This window comes from Pygocentrus nattereri, chromosome 4 (genome assembly GCF_015220715.1).
Source record: "Pygocentrus nattereri isolate fPygNat1 chromosome 4, fPygNat1.pri, whole genome shotgun sequence".
Classification (NCBI taxonomy): domain Eukaryota; kingdom Metazoa; phylum Chordata; class Actinopteri; order Characiformes; family Serrasalmidae; genus Pygocentrus; species Pygocentrus nattereri.
The window spans coordinates 596,379-616,378 of NC_051214.1; the positions used below are offsets into that span (position 1 = coordinate 596,379).

The 20,000-nt window shown below is 45.0% G+C and overlaps 2 protein-coding genes across 2 annotated transcripts in view; both read left to right on the top strand.

Moving 5' to 3' along the window:
- traf3ip2a (TRAF3 interacting protein 2a) overlaps positions 1-12,180 on the top strand; it is a 12,606-nt gene extending 426 nt beyond the window's left edge. The window contains exons 2-11 of the mRNA XM_017689155.2: positions 1,052-1,138; positions 2,435-2,719; positions 3,348-3,587; positions 3,774-3,858; positions 4,269-4,444; positions 6,726-6,814; positions 6,915-6,983; positions 7,335-7,439; positions 9,928-10,002; positions 11,119-12,180. Coding sequence (XP_017544644.1) covers positions 1,123-1,138; positions 2,435-2,719; positions 3,348-3,587; positions 3,774-3,858; positions 4,269-4,444; positions 6,726-6,814; positions 6,915-6,983; positions 7,335-7,439; positions 9,928-10,002; positions 11,119-11,265 — 1,287 coding nt within the window. The 5' untranslated portion in view covers positions 1,052-1,122 and the 3' untranslated portion in view covers positions 11,266-12,180. The remainder of the gene's footprint in view (positions 1-1,051; positions 1,139-2,434; positions 2,720-3,347; positions 3,588-3,773; positions 3,859-4,268; positions 4,445-6,725; positions 6,815-6,914; positions 6,984-7,334; positions 7,440-9,927; positions 10,003-11,118) is intronic.
- A 6,641-nt stretch (positions 12,181-18,821) lies between these two features.
- The window catches only part of rev3l (REV3 like, DNA directed polymerase zeta catalytic subunit), a 63,327-nt gene continuing 62,148 nt past the window's right edge, over positions 18,822-20,000 (top strand). The window contains exon 1 of the mRNA XM_037537431.1: positions 18,822-20,000. This exon is cut by the window's right edge and continues 132 nt beyond it. Coding sequence (XP_037393328.1) covers positions 19,994-20,000 — 7 coding nt within the window. The 5' untranslated portion in view covers positions 18,822-19,993.

A 20,000-nucleotide genomic window follows, 5' to 3' on the forward strand; every position in this document is an offset into this window, starting at 1 on the left:
AGCCCTGTAGCTTCAGGAAAGCAGTGTTCGTGCTGAAGGTTGAAGCTTGTTTCCTGTTTAAAGACCTGTAACATCTCTGGAGCCCGTCTGAGGCGGTTCAGCTGCAGGCTGGAGTCGAGAAGAACGACAGCAAAACAAAGGAGCAGAGAAAGAGCGCTAGCTAACGCTGCCAACTACAGTTAGCTTCAGCACAGGGAGAGCAAACACAGTGTAGACGCAGCAAACCCACAGCTCTGGACCCATTCTACTAGAACTTCATTCTGGACGTTGATTCTACTAGAACTTCATTCTGGACGTTGATTCTACTAGAACTTCATTCTGGACGTTGATTCTACTAGAACTTCATTCTGGACATTGATTCTACTAGAACTTCATTCTGGACGTTGATTCTACTAGAACTTCATTCTGGACATTGATTCTACTAGAACTTCATTCTGGACGTTGATTCTATTAGAACTTCATTCTGGACGTTGATTCTACTAGAACTTCATTCTGGACATTGATTCTATTAGAACTTAATTCTGGACTTTGATTCTACTAGAACTTCATTCTGGACATTTATTCTACTAGAACTTCATTCTGGATGTTGATTTCATTAGAACTTCATTCTGGACGTTGATTTTATTAGAACTTAATTCTGGACATTGATTTTATTAGAACTTCATTCTGGACGTTGATTCTATTAGAACTTCATTCTGGATGTTGATTTCATTAGAACTTCATTCTGGACGTTGATTTTATTAGAACTTCATTCTGGACGTTGATTTCATTAGAACTTCATTCTGGATGTAGATTTTATTAGAACTTTATTGTAGATTTTTATAAGAACTTTATTCTGGGTGTTTGTTTTATTAGAACTTCTGAATGTTCTACAGGTTAAGGAACGTTCCTGCTCTTTAGTTTAGTGGTGGTAGTAATGTTTGGCCGGTGCTCCAGTGTTCCTCTGACGTTCTCAGACTGTTCAGTAGTCAGTGTAAGTTTATTAGCTCATCTGATGGTCTGCAGTGGCTCTAGACGACTGTGTTTGATGATTCCTCTGACTCCTCTGTAGGTGCTGGTGTGTTTCCCGTAAAGGCTGGACTGGGTTCTTTAATCCTCTCTGAATAAAGGAGTCCTGCAGTAATGACATCATTTCCAGGTAATTCTGAGTTTCTTCCCAGATCAGTTTACCTGCACACGATCGGAGAGATATGATCTCCAAACCCGCCCTGCAGAACCACACGACTGTAAGAGAACAATGACAGGACAGGGAACACTACACCCTTGAAAAGAGGAGTCTTCAAGGGTTCTTTAGAGAAGACAACTGTTCTATATAGAACCAACACCACGCAAAGAACCTTTGCATGCTTAGATGGTTCTCTGTGTACCACAATATCATAATTTATTCACAATTCATGTTTATATGATTTTTTTCCAGCTTATCTTTATCCCTCACAGTCAGACAGACAGCGCTACTGCGCCGGCCAGGCTGATACACACAGCGCTGTGGGAAAGTTTCAGGCGTCTAATCAAATGTTTAACCAGTTGACCTCAGCAGTGAGTTTATCATTAGAATAAAGTCGTATTCATAATTCAAATAAACAGAAAAACAATAAACAGTAACGAGAATTTCTCGGTCCATATTTTTCCTGGACACCTTCACAGCCGCCACAGAGACTCGTTAATATCATCAATTACATCATGAGCTCAATTTACTGAGCACTGATTGGTCAAACCAGGAGCTGCTTTATAACTACATATAATACTGGGCTTCCTCGAGGAGGAGAGGCTTGGAGATGGGTAAACAAACACACTGACATCCAGAACATCACTAGTTATTTATTTATTTATATATATAAAATCATTATTAATTAATATTCTATAAATTTTGTTTATTCAAATATTAACAGTTTTCTCGGCAAATAAACACAAACTACACAAAGAAATAGATTTTGAAAATCTGTCTTAGGTGCCTGAGACTTTCGCACAGCACTGTATGTAAACGAGCTCTGTTCTGATTGGCCTCCCCTGTATTGTGCCTGGCTCAAAAAGGAAGGCTGAAACACTCCTTATAACTTCAGTGTGAGTGGGCGGGGCAAAACTGTTATAGGCCGAATAGCTGCGTTATTTAAATATTTAAATGCCTTCATGACAAAATGGTTTTCATGACATCACAAAAATGAAAATGCATTCAAAGCAGGCTGTTTTTGCATCTTAGTTGCCATGTATGAGCTGTGACATGTAAACTTTAACAGTGTTTACCTACTTTATTGACCTGTTTTATTGAAAAAGGTGAGGAGGTGTTGGTTTTCCGTGATATGGGCCCTTTAAAAACTCACCGCAAATGAATCACCGCTTGGAAAATTGTCCCCAAACATTTGACAGACAGAGTAGACTGGGATATAAACCTTCCAGACAGACTTTGTTCTCCTTTTCTTTGTCTTTTTTCTTCTAGAAGTGTCCTGTTCTCACTGGAGTGTCCCGGTCGAGGTTGACGAGTCGATGACATCATTGTCGCTGAACCTGGCCTGGCCAGTGTGTGAGCAGTGCTCGGCCCACGCTGACGGTGCTGATGTTACTGTTAATGACGTGGCTCAGGTGGAAAACCCAGAGGGCTACTCAAGGCATCCTGAGTCAGATGTCATGGTGTCTGTCCATTCTTTAGTCACGCCCCCCTCATCGAGACATCGTATCTCGAATGAGGCAGCGGACAGATATTTACCTCACCTGCAGCATCCAAGTAATTATTTGTCAAATTTTTAACATTATAGAGCTTTTTAAATGAAACAGTAGAAGCCGTATCGCCCCCTACGCTTCCTGTAGTGTATTACAGTCTGTCAGAGCGACTGTGTGGATCATATGAACATTATAGAGCTTTTTAAATGAAACAGTAGAAGCCGTATCGCCCCCTACGCTTCCTGTAGTGTATTACAGTCTGTCAGAGCGACTGTGTGGATCATATGAACATTATAGAGCTTTTTAAATGAAACAGTAGAAGCCGTATCGCCCCCTACGCTTCCTGTAGTGTATTACAGTCTGTCAGAGCGACTGTGTGGATCATATGAACATTATAGAGCTTTTTAAATGAAACAGTAGAAGCCGTATCGCCCCCTACGCTTCCTGTAGTGTATTACAGTCTGTCAGAGCGACTGTGTGGATCATATGAACATTATAGAGCTTTTTAAATGAAACAGTAGAAGCCGTATCGCCCCCTACGCTTCCTGTAGTGTATTACAGTCTGTCAGAGTGTCTGTGTGGATCATATGAACAAGGAAGCACAGTCACAGTTATACTTTTAACCATAATCATATTTGTTTTTGTGGTCTTGTCAGAACTGCCCTTATTACTGAAATTTGTGTGTATTTTAGTTATGGGCCCTGACAGTGTGGCACAGCGCCGCCTGATGGATGACCTGTGTGAACGTTTCTCTGTGCTGTTTCCTTGTGAGCGGTTGAACCATCCCAGCGAGCAGGATGAGGAGAGTCTGGAGATGCCCCTCCCTCTGTCCTCGGATGTGGGAGAAATTCCATATGGACTGGCCCCTCAGCTCAGGCACCCCAGGCATCCTAGGCCCCCTGGGCACCACCAGCTGCCCCCTAGTGGCCAGGGTGAGAGAGAATACTGGGTTAGAACCTGCAGAAAGGCCAGTAGTATGTAGCGTCACAGATCTTAATCTTAAAGCTCATTGTTCAGTAACTGTTACCAGTTATTCAGCATCTATGGTGAATTATTCAGTATGAATTCTGAATTATGGTAAATATTATAAACTGTTCCTGTGTAAATGGCTGTGTTAGTGTATCGTGCCGAGGCTCGGTGTCCCAGGTTCTGCCCCTGTCAGCAGCTCCCTATTGATCCAGCCCAGCTCGGACCTGATTACAGGTAACACTCACACACACACACTCACACACACACACAAACACTCAGACTCACACACACACACGCTCACACACACACACACTCACACACACACACACACACACACAAACACTCAGACTCACACACACACACTCACACACACACACACACACACTCAGACTCACACACACACACTCACACACACACAAACACTCAGTCTCACACACACACACACACACACACACACACGCTCACACACACACACACACTCACACACACACACACTCACACACACACTCTCTCACACACACACACACACACACACTCACACACACACTCTCTCTCACATACACACAGTTATGCTGATTTTTCAGGAAAATCTGAATTATGTTCATTTTTATTATTAAGTGCCTTTATTTATTTATATGTTACAGACCATCACCTCCTAACAAAGTGGTTCCCATGGCAACACCATTGGTCACGGCCCCTCAGTCCACGGCCCCCGTCAGAGAGCTGATGTCGGAGGTGTCCGTGCTCCCCTCTCTGCCAGTTTCCGGCCACACCCCCTTCCAGGAGGCGAGGCGGACCATCAGCCTCCCTGAAGACTGCAGTGAGTGACGCCTCTGTGACAGCACAGCTCGGTCGGCGGCTCTGTGTTCAGCACCCCGCTCAGACGAGGAGCTCAGCTGTCTGTCTGTGGAAGCTGCCTGGCGTTTACACTGTGCACCTTCCACACCTGAACGTTTCGCTGAAAGTTTTGGCAAAAAACAGATTTCCTACTTGTAAACTAACGCGGCTGCACACTGAGCTGGCATCACCAGACCGTCCTCAGACCAGCAGGCTTGGCCCACTCCCTGCTCTAAAATGGCCAAACAAGGCTCCGCCCACATATTAAAATGAGGTGTTTCGATAGTTTTTTTAATATGAACATTTTTTATTTTAAAATTTCATGGCAAGTCTAAGGGGCAGCACGGTGGTGTGGTGGGTGGCGCTGTTGCCTCACAGCGAGGAGGGCCTGGGTTCGATTCCCCAGACGGGTGACCGGGGTCCTCTCTGTGTGGAGTTTGCATGTTCTCCCCATGTCTGCGTGGGTTCCTCTGGGTTCTCCAGTTTCCAGTCAGGCCAGCTGGACATGTTAAACTGCCCCTGGGTGTGAGTGTGTCTCTCTGTCTGTCTGTCTGTCTGCCCTGTGATGGACTGGCGACCTGTCCAGGGTGTATCCTGCCTTCTGCCCAATGACTGCTGGGATAGGCTCCAGCACCCCCTGCGACCCAGAAGGAGAAGTGGCTTAGAAGGGGTGTGTGTGTGTGTGTGTATGAGATAAGGCTAATTTTCTCAACTTCCTTTAAAGGGAATCAATAAGATATTTTTTAAAAATGAGTAAGAAAGTCTTTGACAGGTATTAATTTCATGAGTGTAAATCAGGCGTTACACTGCAAAACACACCTGGAGTAAACGTGAAATGATCTCAAACGTAAACAGTATGTATTAATTCTAATTATGCGATTGTTCTAAGCTAATTAGACGATCATTTAAAGTCTTTCTAGACATTTTAATCATTTTGGGTGATTTTATTGTGTCGAATTGTCTCACTACATTGGCAGGTAAGTTGTCCTGATTCAAGAACACCAAATGCCAGTGTAGTGAGATCATTGGCATTTTGTTTTTTGGGAAAATGCAGCTCCCAGACTCCGATGTAGTGACATCATCCCAGTAGGAGAAATATTAGACATATTGATCAGATTCGAGATCATTTATTTGGCCAACATCCCCGTTGTTGCAGTGTATGGTTTGGGACAGACTCCTCCTCCCAATAGAATGTAGCCTATAGCTGATGACTCTGTGAATGTTTTGGGTTTAAGCAGATCAGAACAGAATCACTGGAAAGATCTAAGATCTGAACATTTCACTGTTTATTTAGTTTTTTGCTGCAGAGCTCAGTCTGAACTGATTCAGTCGGTGGTTCATATATAACAGTAGACTTAATTCGATGTGAGGTCACGTCAGTGTGCAGGTGTGTTGGCTTACCTGTGGAACGAACACAGCATTGTTCATATTTTTGGCTCCATAATGACTTTATTATTCAGGGAATCTGGTGGCGAAACAAATCAGGTCTGGAATGTTGTTGTTCATGTTTCCCATAAAGAAAAGCAGCTCAAACCTGCACTTCCTTATATGGGTGTGACACATGACATCAGAGGTCCACTGGTCTGTTTTCTTGCAGCAGCAACTACTGATTAAAGTAAAGCCAAACTTGTTTCTAATTCGGTGAAACATGTTAAATCAGTCGATTTATCGCTCAGTTTGGCTGTAATTTAATATATTTTATTACTTTATTAACCCTCTGGGCTCCACAAACTCGCTCGCCCACACATCAAATTCTCTGTATCTGTGCCTCACTGTGATGATCCAGCTCAGAAATCCAGTTCAAACCCTTCCTGAATCCGTAGAGCCGCCCTTTCCATTCCATCTCATCCCGAGATCCTACGACACTCACATCCGGAGTTATGAGCCTATGAAGAGGGGCTGAGATACACGTCATCTGCCTCTCGCCGTGTGGAGCTGCTGGATTCGTGTGTCCGTCTACATTCTGTGTGAAACTGACTGACGGACACTCAGGAGATCACTAAGGACTGACCGTCACGCCGGACCCCCTTCATTCTTCATTCAGTCCACATCGGAGACTCGTGTGAAACGGCGTCAGAGAGTGCGTTTAGATATGAAACAGATGAGGATCCTGTTCTATGAAGAACCTTTAGAGGAGAGATTAAGAAGAGATGGACAGATCAGAGAATGAGCCCAGAGGGTTGACATGAGAGTGATGTACAGACTCGAGCGCCTGTACTGCAGTGTGGTTCATTACTGTGTGTTGTGGATCTTCTGTGTTTCAGGAACCGTTTTCATCACCTACTCTGTGGACACGGCGAAGGAGATCTTCTCGTTCGTGAGGTTTCTGATGCATCAGGGCTTCAGACCTGCTGTGAGTCCCACTGTGTCCTGCTCTCTCTCTGTCTGTGTTAAAGTGTCAGTGACGAGCTGTGTGACGGTTCCTGTGTTCTCTCTGTGTTCTCTGTCTGTAGATTGATATTTTTGACCACGCGGTGCAGCAGATGGATGTGAATAAGTGGATGGACGGATATTTAAAAGACGTAAGAGTCACAGATGAACAGAACTCCACTCTATTTATCAGCTGCTTTAACCCTCAGAGCTGCACCTTTAGCTGAACATACACACTTAAAACGACGGTTCTTTACATGGTGGAATGGTTCTTCAGATTGATGGAGAACGTGTTGTATATGGTTCTATAATATTATTGTTAAGATACAAGCTTATAACAATAGAAAAGCCCTTTGTGGTGCTCCATAGAACCCTTTTCAAAAAGGTTCCACATGGAAACATCTCCAAGCTTCAGATGCCAAACAATGTTAAATATAAATGGAAATTTATATTTGTTCTGTTTTCCTAAATAACTGCACTTCATAACGTTGTTTTTTGTGCAGAAATCAGTGCTGATTATTGTGGTCATCAGTCCGAAATATAAGATGGACGTGGAGGGGGACGGGTCAGACCAGCATGGACTGCACACCAAATACATTCACACCCAGGTGAACACACACAGCCTCACAGACGTCACTGCTGGAATTATACAGATTGTCTATTAATGATCATAAGAATAATAATAATGTAATTAATTCCGCCTCTGCGTTTAAATTCAATCTGTGCTCCCTTTATTTCCCACTTTTCCCACTATCAGAAGTGAAAAAGCGCAGTAAGTAATGAATGACTACTCCAGAAACAGGTCCGCTTGGCTGGCGTCTCCACCGGGGCACCGTGCCAGTCGGATGTGCCCTCTGGCTGGCACGGGCTGCCGCTGGCAGTTATGAAGGTTTACTGCACACTGTAAACCATTAAATGACGCGTTCAGTGATTTATGTGCTCTGTTGTTTTATTTCGGCGCGTTCAGCGACTCCAGATGCAGAACACTCCAATTAGAATGAGTGAAAATAAACATTCACACAAAACACACAGCGTATTACACGACTCGACTCTATGCAAATGAGCAAAAACCTTGAGTTTGCTTTAGGCTCTGCAGTTTCCTTTAGGCTGTCGCATTTAAACCAACCAATCACAGGCTTTATCAGCAGATTGATCATTCGCCAGGTTTCCAATAAAGTGGCCAGTTAACAGGAACACAAGGTGGTGTTTCTAATAAAGTGGCCAGTTATTAGAAGCACAAGGTGGTGTTTCTAATAAAGTGGCCAGTTATTAGAAGCACAAGGTGGGTGTTTCTAATAAAGTGGCCAGTTATTAGAAGCACAAGGTGGTGTTTCTAAATAAAGTGGCCAGTTATTAGAAGCACAAGGTGGGTGTTTCTAATAAAGTGGCCAGTTAGTGGAAGCACAAGGTGGGAGTTTCTAATAAAGTGGCCAGTTAGTGGAAGTGACTGCAGAAGCGTGTTCGGCTTCTCGTCCTTGTTAGCTATGGTATCATTTTTGGCAAAGCTACACTTTTAACAGAGGATCAGGTTTTGGAAAGATTTCTTAAACATCTGCATCTGATGCGGCATCTGATGCAAGTGGTAGAGCCAGGTGGTAGAGCAGGGTGATAGAGCAGGGCGGTAGAGCAGGGTGACAGAGCCGGGCGGTAGAGCAGGGCGATAGAGCAGGGCGGTAGAGCAGGGCGATAGAGCTGGGCGGTAGAGCAGGGCGGTAGAGCAGGGCGATAGAGCAGGGCGATAGAGCAGGGCGATAGAGCTGGGCGGTAGAGCAGGGAGGTAGAGCCGGGCGATAGAGCAGGGCGATAGAGCCGGGCGGTAGAGCAGGGCGACATGTCCGGCTGGACACTGAAGGACGACTGACTGCCGAGCCCCCCTGCTACCCACTTCAGACCAGCTGCCCATGCCTCAGCTACCACCAACCACCTTGGATGAGCTGCCCACCCTACCCTGATGTTCTCATAGACTCCTAGATATTCCTAATATCAATATTACTGCTATTAATATTAGTAGTATAATTACTTGTAGGTAGTTTGACCAGAGGAGGACGGGTCCCCCCTGGTGAGCCTGGTTCCTCCCAAGGTTTCTTCCTCAGTTCTGAGGGAGTTTTTCCTTGCCACTGTTGCCCCTGGCTTGCCCACTGGGGGGTTTCTGTACATTCTGTACATTCTTTCAGTCCTGTGGAAACTTTGTCTTTTCTGAAATCCTGTAAAGCTGCGTTGTGACAACATCCGTTGTAAAAAGCGCTATACAAATAAATTTGATTTGATTTGATAGAGCAGGGCGGTAGAGCAGGGTGGTAGAGCAGGGCGATAGAGCCGGGTGGTAGAGCAGGGCGATAGAGCCGGGCGGTAGAGCAGGGTGGTAGAGCAGGGTGATAGAGCCGGGCGGTAGAGCAGGGCGATAGAGCAGGGCGATAGAGCCGGGCGGTAGAGCAGGGAGATAGAGCCGGGCGGTAGAGCAGGGCGGTAGAGCAGGGCGATAGAGCCGGGCGGTAGAGCAGGGCGATAGAGCCGGGCGGTAGAGCAGGGCGGTAGAGCCGGGCGGTAGAGCAGGGCGGTAGAGCAGGGCGATAGAGCCGGGCGGTAGAGCAGGGCGGTAGAGCAGGGCGATAGAGCAGGGCGGTAGAGCAGGGCGATAGAGCCGGGCGATAGAGCAGGGCGATAGAGCAGGGCGGTAGAGCAGGGCGATAGAGCCGGGCGGTAGAGCAGGGCGGTAGAGCCGGGCGATAGAACCGGGCGATAGAGCAGGGCGATAGAGCCGGGCGTTAGAGCAGGGCGATAGAGCCGGGCGGTAGAGCAGGGCGATAGAGCCGGGCGGTAGAGCAGGGCGATAGAGCAGGGCGGTAGAGCAGGGCGATAGAGCCGGGCGGTAGAGCAGGGCGGTAGAGCCGGGCGATAGAACCGGGCGATAGAGCAGGGCGATAGAGCCGGGCGTTAGAGCAGGGCGATAGAGCCGGGCGGTAGAGCAGGGCGATAGAGCCGGGCGGTAGAGCAGGGCGATAGAGCCGGGTGGTAGATGAAGCTTTGCTGGAGGGAGCAGCTCTGATGTCTGCATGTGCCTCAGTGATTGTTTACGTGGGCGATTTCTGCTTTCAGATCCAGAACGAGTTTATCCAGCAGCGCTGTCTGAACTTCAGACTCGTCCCGGTACTCTTCCCAAACGCTAATCAGGTGAGATCATGTTACAGTTTCCCATTCTCAGTCCAAATGTAATCAATCAGCTGGGACGTGTTTGGTGTCTGAAGTTTGCTTCAGCAGTTTTAGCACTGGAGCTATAAGGCTAATGTAGCTAACAAGTAATGGAAGCTTATTAGTATTAGCTAATAAGCATGGTGCTAACTGTATAGGCAAATCATAGCATACTCAACGAAACTCTGTGGAGCTGTTATGTGATCTTTAATGGACTTGATTATATGTTGCTGTTCATGCTGTCCCCTGGCAACATATTTTTGAGATTAGATAGAAGCCTAACTGGACATTTCCAATTTAGCAGTCATTAAAATATCCAGTGTTTTATCTATTTATCTATTAAATAAAAAAAGGGGGGGGGGGGGGTAACTGCTGTACTGTAATAAGTTCCGCTGAAAGCTGACTGATAAAACTGGGTACAGTAGCTACCATGGAAAGTGAAGCTGGTAAGGTTGATTTGGAGGTTGAAAAAGTGGCACAGTTTAAAATGATGCTCTGTTTGTGGATTTCATGGTACATATATTCAGGTAAACTGTCTGTCTGTACAAATCAGAGCCTCCCAATCAGCTGGTAGAGCAATTTAGTCCCGTAACTCCTCCTGGGTCACCTCAAGTCCTGAAAAGACGTTTGTGGTGATGTTGTGGACTCACTGGAGTTTTACACAGCAGTGTTCTGTAAAACTAGGCGAGAGAGTGGCAGAGTTGGTGAGTAGAGAGCAGCAGCTGCGCCCTCTGCTGGGCAAAACAAGCACAATGTAAGACGTCTGCCTGCTCTGCTGCAGGTCTTTCTTAGACAAGAACACCAGATACATCCCACCTTAAAGCAAACTTCACACACCCAACTAAACAACTACCTTCTGAAAAAGGAGGGGAAACTCTGTGTTTTGCCAAACTACAGTATAGTTGGTGTTGGCTAACAGTGAAGCTGGCAAAGCATAGCAGCCAGCAGCTTAGCGTACCGTCACGTTGTTTACTGGCTTTTCGTTTACCTTCCATTTATTGTTCCCCATGTCTGCATTTTGGCCAGTCTCTTCAAATGAATGAGCAGACATACCACAAATAATCTTAACTGTAATCTACATGTTGAATTTCCCTGTAGAGTCACGTCCCGATGTGGCTGCAGAGTACTCGGCTGTTCCGCTGGCCGCAGGACACTCAGGATCTGTTGCTGCGGTTACTGAGAGAGGAGAGATATATCCCACCACCGCTGGGCAAGGAGCTGACCCTCACCATCAAACCGCTGTAAAAGGCCTTAGAAATACAGAGTGTGGCGAACAGTGAAGCTCACAAAGCAGCAGTTTTGATTTATTTACTGGCCTTCACGGTCTTCTGCTTCCGGTCTATAAGCATATAAATATTGTGTCAACTAAAAGCTCAGCCCACACGCTCTACAGATAAACTTGGTTTTTAACTTGCTTATAAACGTGTCCGGATATTAAGGCCTTATTTTGATGCCATAAAATAGCTGATGGCCAACTGAGCTTTCAACTGGTTTCACACAGCTGACCTTAGTAAGCCGTCCCCGAGGCTCTGAGAAGATAAATTAAGCTTTATCCTAGACTAGCCTAGTCCATGTCCTCAAAATCAGGCCTTAGTGTAAATAAGAGACAGCGTTCCTGAGTAATAGAGATAGTGATATGGTAATAATATGTTGCCTATTAGCATGAAGACAACTGTCTGACTGCTCAGTATCACAGCTTGTTCTCAGAGATGAAGAGAACAGGTTTCCTCTGACAGCCACTGTGTGGAACACCACCCAAAACCCTGCTAGTTCTACAGCCAGCATGTATTTCTAATAGTGCTGATTTTAATAGCAGTGCTCTTAGAGACTCTCAGGCCAAACACAGCCACCTGTTCGCGGCCCGTACCCCTGTGCCAAACTGGCGCTAATGTCCCTGCAGTTTCACTCAGGACGACACGGTCACCTCAATACAGCCGACAGAGTCAGCACATTCACTATAAACCCACAGCCTCAGGGTACACAGAATAAACGACTGATGGCACACTGCACACTGCTAATCAACACCAAGCTGCTTAAACACTGCTGCTCATAAACACTACTGCATAAATACTGCTGCTCATAAACACTACTGCATAAATACTGCTGTTCATAAACACTACTGCATAAATACTGCTGTTCATAAACACTACTGCATAAATACTGCTGTTCATAAACACTGTACTGCATAAATACTGCTGTTCATAAACACTACTGCATAAATACTGCTGCTCATAAACACTACTGCATAAATACTGCTGTTCATAAACACTACTGCATAAATACTGCTGTTCATAAACACTGTACTGCATAAATACTGCTGTTCATAAACACTACTGCATAAATACTGCTGCTCATAAACACTGTACTGCATAAATACTGCTGTTCATAAACACTGTACTGCATAAATACTGCTGTTCATAAACACTACTGCATAAATACTGCTGCTCATAAACACTGTACTGCATAAATACTGCTGTTCATAAACACTGTACTGCATAAATACTGCTGCTCATAAACACTACTGCATAAATACTGCTGTTCATAAACACTGTACTGCATAAATACTGCTGTTCATAAACACTACTGCATAAATACTGCTGTTCATAAACACTACTGCATAAATACTGCTGCTCATAAACACTGTACTGCATAAATACTGCTGTTCATAAACACTACTGCATAAATACTGCTGCTCATAAACACTACTGCATAAATACTGCTGTTCATAAACACTGTACTGCATAAATACTGCTGTTCATAAACACTACTGCATAAATACTGCTGCTCATAAACACTGTACTGCATAAATACTGCTGTTCATAAACACTGTACTGCATAAATACTGCTGTTCATAAACACTACTGCATAAATACTGCTGTTCATAAACACTGTACTGCATAAATACTGCTGTTCATAAACACTACTGCATAAATACTGCTGTTCATAAACACTGTACTGCATAAATACTGCTGTTCATAAACACTACTGCATAAATACTGCTGTTCATAAACACTACTGCATAAATACTACTGCTCATAAACACTGTACTGCATAAATACTGCTGTTCATAAACACTACTGCATAAATACTGCTGTTCATAAACACTGTACTGCATAAATACTGCTGTTCATAAACACTACTGCATAAATACTGCTGTTCATAAACACTGTACTGCATAAATACTGCTGTTCATAAACACTACTGCATAAATACTACTGCTCATAAACACTGTACTGCATAAATACTGCTGTTCATAAACACTGTACTGCACAAATACTGCTGTTCATAAACACTACTGCATAAATACTGCTGTTCATAAACACTGTACTGCATAAATACTGCTGTTCATAAACACTACTGCACAAATACTGCTGTTCATAAACACTACTGCATAAATACTGCTGTTCATAAACACTGTACTGCATAAATACTGCTGTTCATAAACACTACTGCACAAATACTGCTGTTCATAAACACTACTGCATAAATACTGCTGTTCATAAACACTGTACTGCATAAATACTGCTGTTCATAAACACTACTGCATAAATACTGCTGTTCATAAACACTACTGCATAAATACTGCTGTTCATAAACACTGTACTGCATAAATACTGCTGTTCATAAACACTGTACTGCATAAATACTGCTGTTCATAAACACTACTGCACAAATACTGCTGTTCATAAACACTGTACTGCATAAATACTGCTGTTCATAAACACTACTGCATAAATACTGCTGTTCATAAACACTACTGCATAAATACTGCTGTTCATAAACACTGTACTGCATAAATCCTTCATAAACATCAGATTTACTCCACAGTGTATGAATTGTCTGTAATGCATTAATGCTTCTACACAACCTACGGGTTAAACCCTGGACACTGTATTAACGCTTTATGAACACTCTACTCTGGTATGTTTGTCAGTCTATGAACCCTGTATAAGATCACACTGTGCTGCGCGATGGAAAAAGCATGTTGTATTTCTCCTCTTGGCCACAAGAGAGCGGCACCTCACTGTCCTTACTGAGTCCTGATTGTCCTTTATCCCATGTGAGCTCTTGGTTTTTAAAGGACTGCTGTTTAATCTGAATGTCACGGCCTCCTCACAGCAGCTGCCTGTGTGTCTAATTAATCTGATCTTAATGAAGCTCTGAAGCTCTACCTGTCCGTGATTCCAGCCCCGGTGGGCGGCGCCCTGCTCTCTGCCTGAGTGTGTCGGCTTGTTACCCGGCGGTAATTCAGCGCTGTGCTGTGAGTCAGAGCGGAGGGGCTGAGGGTGGGCCTCAGGTGGTCTCAAAGAAAGCCTGTCAAACAGACATTTATCAAACTGTGGGACCAGAACACTGGTGGGGGGTAAACCACAACTCCCATAATTCACCACTGGGCATGTCAGAAGCCTGGCTTATCACAGGAACACCTGCTGAACACAGTTCTGCTAGTACATGCAGAAAAAAGATGGTTATTCAAGGGATCTTTAGCTGGGGGCAGTGGAACCATTTTGATGATTAAAGGGTTCTATGCAAGGTGAAATGGTTCTTCAGATTGATGGAGAATGTGTTGTCTATGGTTCTACATAGAAGCTTTTTGAAAACGGTTCTATAAAGCACCAAAAAGGGCTCTACTGTTGTCACCATATCAAACTCGCTACAAATGAAGAACCCTTTTTGGTGTTACATAGAACCGTCTACACTCTTATGATTCTCTGGTAAAGAAAATGGTTCTGTATTGAACTGTGAACACTCAGAGAACCATTTTTGTGATTAAATGGTTCTGTGCATGGTGAAGGAGAATGTGTTCGTTCTTTGTATTTTCTTTACTAAAGAACCCTTGAAGAACCATCTTTTTTAAGAGTGTACAGCTAAATATCATGGATCATGAGTGCCGGGCCTCACTGAGGAGAAGCCGACTAGAACTAGAACTGAGAACTGAGGGACTTTTAAACTAGAACTAGAACTGAGAACCGAGGGACTTTTAAACTAGAACTAGAACTCAGAACTGAGGGACTCTTAAAATAAAACTAGAACTGAGAACTGAGGGACTTTTAAACTAGAGCTGAGAACTGAGGGACTTTTAAACTTGAACTGAGAACTGAGGGAATTTTAAACTAGATCTAGAACTGAGAACAGAGGGAGTTTTAAACTAGAACTAGAACTGAGAACCGAGGGACTTTTAAACTAGATCTAGAACTGAGAACCGAGGGAATTTTAAACTAGATCTAGAACTGAGAACCGAGGGACTTTTAAACTAGAACTAGAACTGAGAACCGAGGGGGTTTTAAACTAGATCTAGAAGTGAGAACTGAGGGACTCTTAGTATAAAACTAGATCTGAGAACTGAGGGACTTTTAAACTTGAACTGAGAACTGAGGGAATTTTAAACTAGATCTAGAACTGAGAACAGAGGGAGTTTTAAACTAGAACTAGAACTGAGAACCGAGGGACTTTTAAACTAGATCTAGAACTGAGAACCGAGGGAATTTTAAACTAGATCTAGAACTGAGAACCGAGGGACTTTTAAACTAGAACTAGAACTGAGAACAGAGGGAGTTTTAAACTAGAACTAGAACTGAGAACCGAGGGACTTTTAAACTAGATCTAGAAGTGAGAACCGAGGGGGTTTTAAACTAGATCTAGAAGTGAGAACTGAGGGAGTTTTAAACTAGAGCTGAGAACTGAGGGAATTTTAAACTAGAACTAGAACTGAGAACCAAGGGACTTTTAAACTAGAACTAGAACTTAGAACTGAGGGACTCTTAAAATAAAACTAGAACTGAGAACAGAGGGACTCTTAAACTAGATCTAGAAGTGAGAACCGAGGGAGTTTTAAACTATGTGGCCTTATAAATGTGCTGGTTTAAATCACAGCTTATCGGTCCAGCACCCCCCCCCTCACACCCCACCCACCCCCACCCACCGGCTGTGTTGAGGATGTTGGGGGGGTTGGGGGGGTCTGAAGGAATGTGTAAGTGGTGCTGACCTGAAGCGGAACTGGTCTGTTTTTCTCGTGGATGATTAATGACGGTAGACTGGGCCGCAGCGGCTGATAAGGAAGGGCGTGTTTACTTTTCCACAAACACCACCCGAAACAGGCCTTAAAGGGGCGGCCCACCCTCTTCGAACCCAATCTGCACCTGCAGAACCCGGTCGGTCACCACTGGCGGCCAGTTGAGCACGTTTACCTGGACTGAGACCACAAAACACGCTGACGTGGAAAAACTCACTCGGAGTGGAGGTCACTGGGCGGCAGGCGGAGAAACACTGCTGGGGTGTTCCTCCAGGTCATCCACCGCTGCTCAAAGGTCTGAAGTCACCTGCCACGTAAATCATTATCGCTCGTTCACACACAACCAGCTCCCGAAACACGGGGGGTCAGTATCGGAAGCTCAGGAAGGAACACGGGCTGCTGTGCTTCAGACAGCAGAGGCATTTTCTGCAGGTGTGCAAAGCACAAAAACCCAAAAGCGGAGTGGGAGAAGTGCTGCAGTGGGAATATTATTAACTACTGGAATACTGTAGATTTAGAATATCAGAGAACTGGAATAATCCATTTATGGTCCTGTTCTACCTTTAGGACGAGTCTCCACTCGTACCCCCGTTTATTCTGGACATGAATGTTTTTAGAGCTTGAAGACAATAGAAACAAGCAGGAGCAGCACATTAGACTCATTCTGTACGTTCTATGCAGCAGATTTTACGTCATTAAACAATATAAAGCTTTGAACTGATGGCAATATATATAGTTTTATCAGTCACACAGTCAGTCAGACAGTCAGTCAGTCATACAGACAGGCAGTCAGACAGGCAGTCAGACAGACAGTCACTCAGACAGACAGTCAGACAGTCAGTCAGTTAGTCATACAGACAGGCAGTCAGACAGTCAGTCAGTCATACAGACAGGCAGTCAGACAGGCAGTCAGATAGTCAGTCAGTTAGTCAGACAGTCAGACAGTCAGTTAGTCAGTCATACAGACAGGCAGTCAGACAGGCAGACAGACAGTCACTCAGACAGACAGTCAGTCAGACAGACAGTCAGACAGACAGTCAGTCAGTCACTTAGTCAGACAGGCAGTCAGTCAGTTAGTCAGTCATACAGACAGGCAGTCAGACAGTCAGTCAGTTAGACAGTCAGACAGTCAGTTAGTCAGACATACAGACAGACAGTCAGTTAGTCAGACAGTCATTCAGACAGTCAGTCAGACAGACAGTCAGACAGTTAGTCAGACAGTGAGTCAGACAGTCAGTCAGTTAGAAAATCAGTCAGTCAGACAGTCAGTTAGTCATACAGACAGTCAGTCAGACAGGCAGTCAGGTTGGTCAGACAGTCAGTCAGTTAGTCAGACAGTCAGTCAGTTAGTCAATCAGTCAGTCAGTCAGACAGACAGTCACTCAGACAGACATTCAGTCAGACAGTCAGTCGGTTAGTCAATCAGTCAGGCAGTCAGTCAGTCAGACAGACAGTCACTCAGACAGTTAGTCAGACAGATAGTCAGTCAGTCAGTCAGTTAGTCATACAGACAGGCAGTCAGACAGGCAGTCAGACATTCAGTCAGTTAGTCAGACAGTCAGTCAGACAGTCAGTCAGTCAGTCAGTCAGTTAGTCATACAGACAGGCGGACAGACAGGCGGTCAGACAGGATGTCAGACATTCAGTCAGTCAGACAGTCAGTCAGACAGACAGGCAGTCAGACATTCAGTCAGTTAGTCAGACAGTCAGTCAGACACAGTCAGTCAGTCAGTCAGTCAGTCAGTCAGTCAGAAAGACAGACAGTCAGAAAGACAGACAGTCAGTCAGACAGTCAATCAGTCGGTACTGCAACAGCATAAAAACATGCTACTAACGTGTTTTAACATGAAAATCCTGCTTTATGGTCTTTATTGTGTTTTTAGTGATCGTGAAATGAACATCCAGATTTCTGAAGTAAAATCGGTGCATTATATCTGAACGGTCACTAGAGGGCGCGGCAGTTTATTTCAGTCGCGGTAGGGAAAGCCCCGCCCTCATTCCTCTCTGACCAATCAGCAAGCGACTGCCAGTCCTCTAACCCAATCATAAGGCTTGAAAAGAAGTAAACACCTTTTTTGCTCTGTGACTGCTCTTCTATATTAATCTCCACTCGTTTCATTGTTGTGGCTTTTTATAAATATTTATATTTTAATCTAATGAAATATTTCAGGTCTTAATTGTAACAAAATCAGGAAAAGTGTTTAAATCTTAAATCCTGTTTTAAAGGGTTTTTGGGGTTTTTTTACAGGAGAGAGAAAATCCGAGCACTCACTACAGCTATCTTTCCCTCATATTAGCATACTCATTTGCATTTCGCGTTGGGATTTGCTGAAGTTATAAACAGCATAAGCGAAGCGAACATGCAAATACCGTGCGCTAAGGGTCCAATCACGGAGCACAAGCGCAAACCAGCGCTTTATGACATCAAATCAGGAATCAATGTGCAAATGAAGAACTGCACAAAGAAGCAAACAAACAAGCGCTCTGCGCAGCGTCCAATCACACAGCAACAATGCAAATGAGCACGCCATACTCCCTACGTTGCACAATCAGAAATAATATAAATAAACATGCAGGGGCGCCACATGCGAACCAATCACCGCGCGCTGTTCTCAGCTTGACGCCCAATCGCGCTGCAAAATGCAAATGAAGCGCGCTAACACCCAACCACACATCGGTAATGCAAAAAACATTAATACGTCCCAGCCCATGTGGGCGGGGTTAATCGGGGCCGTGCTGTGATCGTATTACAGGCGGTGGAGGCGGGAGGAGGGGGTGAGAGAGCGAGAGTAGCGGAGCGGCGAGGCGCCAGAGCCGGGGAGAGAAAACCCGGGCACCCGGGGCGGTCCGGAGGAGAGCCGAGCCCGCACACGAGCACTGGATTAAAGACGGAGGGCGACGGAGAGTGACGGACGGCGACGGAGGATGGTCTCCGAGGGCCGCTCGAAGCAAGACACCGTCGCGTTATGGAGCCTTTTCGCCGCCGGGAGGACTGAACGGGGGGAGATTTCAGGTTAGCCGCGCTGGCTAACAGCGCTAGCATTAGCTTTAGCTGCCGTGCAGGCAGGATTCCAGTAGCCAGCAGGCTAGGCTAGGCTAGGCTAAGGTGAGGTAAGGTGAGGTAAACTCAAGCCGAGCGGTCGTGTTTGGGATTAAAAAGGAGCAGAAAGGCTGTCAGCGCGATTTTAAAGACGTTTGTGGCTCAAAAACGCACATTGTGTGTGAATATTTGGCGGTCGGTGCGACTGGAGAGCGATTTTTGTTTGTTTGCTGCAGCTGCGGGATCTCAGCCAGAGCGCCGCATTTCAATCAGAGCTGCTGGAGCCCTCACTGGGAACACCGGGGGGTTCCAGAACACTGGGAACACCGGGGGGGTTCCAGAACACTGGGAACAGCAAAGGGGTTCCAGAACACTGGGAACACCAGAGGGTTTCTGGAATACTGAAAACACCACACACACAGAGGACTGATAAAGCATTAAAATAACCAGCAGACTCTGGAATACTGAAAACACCAGAGGATCCCCCCAAGATTACTGCACGCTGTGAGAATGTTGAGCTGTTTTTGGATTTATAATTTAATCCGTACTGAAAAAACACTGAAGATTCCTAAAGCTTTAAAACATCAGAAGACTCCCCCGAAGTACTGAACACACATCTCACCTTCCCACCAAACTGACCCATTCCTTCTGGATGCTGCTCCACCTGCTGACCACGTCTGGCCAGCTTAGCACAAACGCACAACGACTACAACGCAAACACAACAGCTTTAACATATAATACCACAGTATGCATAACGACATATAACAGTATATAACAGTATATCACAGTATATAACAGTATATATAACGATATAACACTGGCACAAACAGAGCTGAGGCAGCCTCTACCGCAGTAAACCACAGTAAACACTCGTCTGCCTTGGCCTCCGCCTCGGAGCTGACCCCAGTCCTCAGGCAGCATGTTTT